This window comes from Saccostrea cucullata, unplaced genomic scaffold (genome assembly GCF_032062105.1).
Source record: "Saccostrea cucullata isolate Sc308-1 unplaced genomic scaffold, CSIRO_AGI_Scuc_v1 ctg6400, whole genome shotgun sequence".
In the NCBI taxonomy this organism is placed as follows: domain Eukaryota; kingdom Metazoa; phylum Mollusca; class Bivalvia; order Ostreida; family Ostreidae; genus Saccostrea; species Saccostrea cuccullata.
Genome location: NW_026931147.1, coordinates 6689 through 11111, shown reverse-complemented (window position 1 = coordinate 11111; position 4423 = coordinate 6689). Strand labels below are relative to the sequence as shown.

General features: G+C 33.5%; 1 protein-coding gene across 1 annotated transcript; it reads left to right on the top strand.

The window, feature by feature from the left end:
• Window positions 1–1533: 1533 nt before the first annotated feature.
• LOC134231564 (uncharacterized) lies at window positions 1534–2850 on the top strand. The gene has a single exon (XM_062713529.1). The coding sequence runs from the start codon at window positions 1534–1536 to the stop codon at window positions 2848–2850; it is 1317 nt and encodes a 438-aa protein (XP_062569513.1).
• The last annotated feature ends 1573 nt before the right edge of the window (window positions 2851–4423 follow it).

Genomic DNA, 4423 nt, shown 5'->3' with positions numbered 1-4423 from the left:
ATTATATACAACTGACTAGTTATGGTATGTTTATACAGTTGATTTATGATATCAAAATTTTATACTAACTTTTTATTATGTTATTATTTGGATTTTTTAAACCATCGGCGTCTTAGTTGCACCATAGGAGTTCTCAATTTCCTCAATAATTTAGTTTATTTACAGAAAGTCAATATTGAAATTGCTCGAGGACCAAGCCATGAGCTTTGATTTAGCATGTTTGCAATGCTAAGGCATACCTCATGTCTTGATCAATCCAGTTATTTACATTGACTTCATTGATGAAATTAAAAACCTCTGTGGTTGCATACAGATTCAATGCAGTACATCATTTCAGGACCCCCATCATTGTTGGGTTATGAACTGGTATTTTAACGACTTGCCTAGTCTGACTCTGAGGTTTTTAAATCTGCGTTATAGATAAAATTATACAATTATAATAAATAAAATAATTTCTTGAAGTATTTTTCACAAAATAAAATGTATTTATACATGTTATTAACAAAGCCGTTATTTTAGATCTTAAATTTTAATTTTTAAAGTCATTTTTATGCGTGCAACTACTAGGCTGAATAGTAAAAAGAATCCCTATTTACATTAATAGTATTTAATTTTGCATCTGATATTTTTGATGTAGTAAAGACTCATTTATGGTACAATGAAGGCCCAACAGAAGTGCTGAAGAAAACAAACCATATCGATGCTTTGTCCATGGACCTGAGCTGAACAAGGATTACAAGGGAGTTTTTCATAGATTTCATAGATTTCTTATCTTAGATAGAGTACTCTTATCAAAAGTCTCTAGTTATATATTGGCTATACCATAAGTTGAGTTTAATTATTCTTACTTGCTCAGTACTGTACAAAAGTGTTCCTGTTAGTGTGACCATCAAGAATAGAATCAAAATAATTTAAAATCATTCATCAGAAACTTTGGTTTGTGGGTTCGAATCCCACCCAGGGCTTAAGTACAAAGTTCATGATCTCATCATGTCATAATGACTCTTATGCAATTTTAAATTTCTTTTTGTATTTGATTGAATTTTGATTTTAAAATTAACAAAATTAAAATTAACAAAATCTGTTTTTTGGTTTAATTTGTATATTTCTTTTTGATTTTAAAAACGTGTACCATTAAAGTCATGCACTTTGTCATTCTTGGTGAGGAGGAAACTGCCCTGTGCCTCCACCAAAGTGTTTATCAATTAACACTATAATATAATTTACAATTTTAAAAGAGTACCTGACAGATTCATAGCTTTATTTTTCAATTATAGTATTATACATGTATATATATCATATAATCTTTTTCTGGTTAACTTTGTCTATAAAAGAAAGCTTAGATTGATCATAGATTTTTTTTTACATGTTGACCATCTTCCTTTACATACTCATAGTACATGTACTTTAATAAATTTAACTTTCGTAGAAAATATTGTAACAAAATACAGCTCCTAGATAAAGTAAATCCCTAGATATATTGACTTCAAAGAAAATTTGAAAAGTTTATTGACAGAGCAAGAAGTGCGAGGAATGGATGATTTGCTTTTCTGTGATGTCAATATATCTATGGAACAACCTCATGGAAAGTCTTCAATTATATATTGTTTGTTATTGCATGTAGGTACAACACCTCTGAAAAAGCAGCTGAGGGAAAGTGCCGTCCCCAGTTTGTTTTATTGGACTGGGGGCCTTAAGGAATCTACCTCAAAGTCATCAGAACCTGGAACTTTAAGATCTGGCAGGGAATACGTGTCACAACCGGAACAGCCAGAAAGTATAAGTTGTAGTTGTAGTGAAATACCTACCGACTTGGTTTCTCAAGAAGTGATTATCGATACTGATGAATCTCCGACTCAATCACCTACTGGGATCTCATCGGACCAGCCATTGCAGCCTGTCCGTCCATTCACTCCATTGATGAGTACAGCATCACAAACTCCATCAAGACCGATGTTCAGCATCGAGAATTTCATGAACGATAATGCTGGTATTATGTTCTATACTGGGCTGTCATCTTATCAAGATTTTACTTTTGTTTTACAAACTCTCGGTGAAAGTATTTATCATTTGAATTATTTGTACACCCAGGTTGAAAATTTGAACATAGAGGATCAATTTTTCTTGACTCTTATCAAGCTTCGACAGTATAAAACTAACTTTGAACTTAGCCGATTGTTCAGTATTTCAGAATATTCAGTGAGCAACATATGGATCACCTGGGTGAATCTCATGTCCTGCCAATGGAGGGAGATTGATTTATGGCCAGACAGGGACATTGTAAGATTTTTTTGTCCGACAGATTTTTTTCATAAATTTCCAACAACAAGAGTCATAGTTGATGGCACCGAATGTCCAGTGAAGAAGCCAAAACCCCCAATTGCTCAACAGAGTACCTTTTCTACATACAAGAATAGGAACACGATCAAAGTGTTAGCTGGGGCCACACCAGGTGGGTTGATTTCGTATTTGTCCCCTGCGTATGGGGGATCTACATCGGACCGCCAGATTGTTGAAAGATCTAGCTTGATGAATTTGTGTGACAAAGGTGACTGTATTATGGCGGTTAAGGGTTTTAATGTGCAAGACCTATTTGCCCCACATGATGTCACTATAAACATCCCTACTTTCTTCAAAAACAGAAATCAAATGTCAAATAAAACTGTTCAAAGAGACAGGAAAATATCAAGCAAGAGAGTTCATATTGAACGTTTAATTGGTTTAGCCAAAACATACAAAATATTAACTCAAGCATTGAATACAACTGAAACAAAACTTGCATCAGAAATAACCTTCTGCTGTTTCATGCTGTGCAATTTTCGTCGATGCATTATTCCAAAACATGCTTAAGAAAAATAAAGCAAAAATTTATGGACATAAATATTTGTGTTTGTTTGTTACAATAACACAAAATCACTTAACGTTTATTTTAATGTGAAATTTACATGTATTTACGTGATTAATACCAAATCGCAAACCATGAAAGTTCAACAGCAATGAGCATAAAAATCTTTCAAAACCAGATGTCTGTGATGAGACTGTAGCTGTACTGATGAACACTTATAAGACAGAAAATATATTATTGTATTCTCTACTATAAAGTACTTATGTTAAAAAATTTTTAACTCTTAAATAGTAGTGTTATAAAAGAAGTTTAAGAAATTTCCATATTTAATGACCATGGCAACACCATTTGTTGAAATCAAAAACTGGTTGATCATTGGAAATATGTATCTCTTACTCTTAGCATAGGCCTCTTCTTTATCAAATGTTTTTGAAATTAGACAAACTGTAGGAGTGATTAGAATAATTGTTTACAGAATGACAGACAGACAGAATCATATGATGCACACCTTACCAATGCATAAGCTCTTCTAGCCTCTGTAAATAGAGCTAAAAACTACAATTGCAGTGATATAGTCATGTACTAGAGGTTCAGAATGAAAAATTGTAATAATGCCTGTAGTAAAATTTTTCCAGAACTGCATTTTTGAAGTATGTTTGATAGAAAGCATCAAGTTTCTTTACCATTGCTTCAATGAACTGCTCATCTCTCTCAATACAAACAATTTTGATGTCTTTAAATGTAAAGACCACAAAGTCACATGCATTTTTCTTACAACAAAATAACTGTCCCTGTACTTGATAAAAATAATCATGCGAAGTGACTAATGTAAGTCTTCCATCTATTTTTTTTAGATAAGGAACAGTTTGAGGAGTGATATTTTGATTCTTAGCTGAGAAGGGGCATTTTACTTCAACAAGTTTGCCTACATCTTTGACAAAGGCATCAGGTGATGCTGCTATGTATGGGTGAGATTCACTGACAAATATTCCACAGTCTGTGGTAATATTGCCAGTGATCTCTGTGTACTTCTGTAAGGCAACAGATTCATATTGCTGCCCATGTAGTATGGGTGCAGCATGTATCGGATGTGACACAGTCAAAGACTGTGCCAGTTTCATGTGGTCAGTTCTATCTGTGGCCTTACAGATTCGACCAAATCTTGAAGAATGGAGTCTTTTGCACCTCTCTGTCAACCACAGTTTGTTTTTAGACTGACCTTTTGTCTGTTTTTCAATCAGTTCTATTTCATCTGGTGAAATGTTAGAAATGTTCTGTTGTCTTAGCCATATTTCTGAGAGTTTTTCTGATGAGTAATCATGATCTAAGTCTACTCCGTAAGTGTTTGCTGGTGGAAATAATTGTGAAATTGGTAGATTCTTAACTGCTGAATGATTTATGCACATGTTTCTGAAGAAATCGTTGTAACCTTTTGTTTTCCTGAATTTATTTGGGCGAGGATCAAAATTCACATCAATGTCGGATCTTGCTAAAGGAAGGTCTGCAGCTTTTATTGGACTTCCAGAAAATTTTTTGCAGTGGTGAAATGTTTGAATTTGTTGTGTACATGTTTCTTCT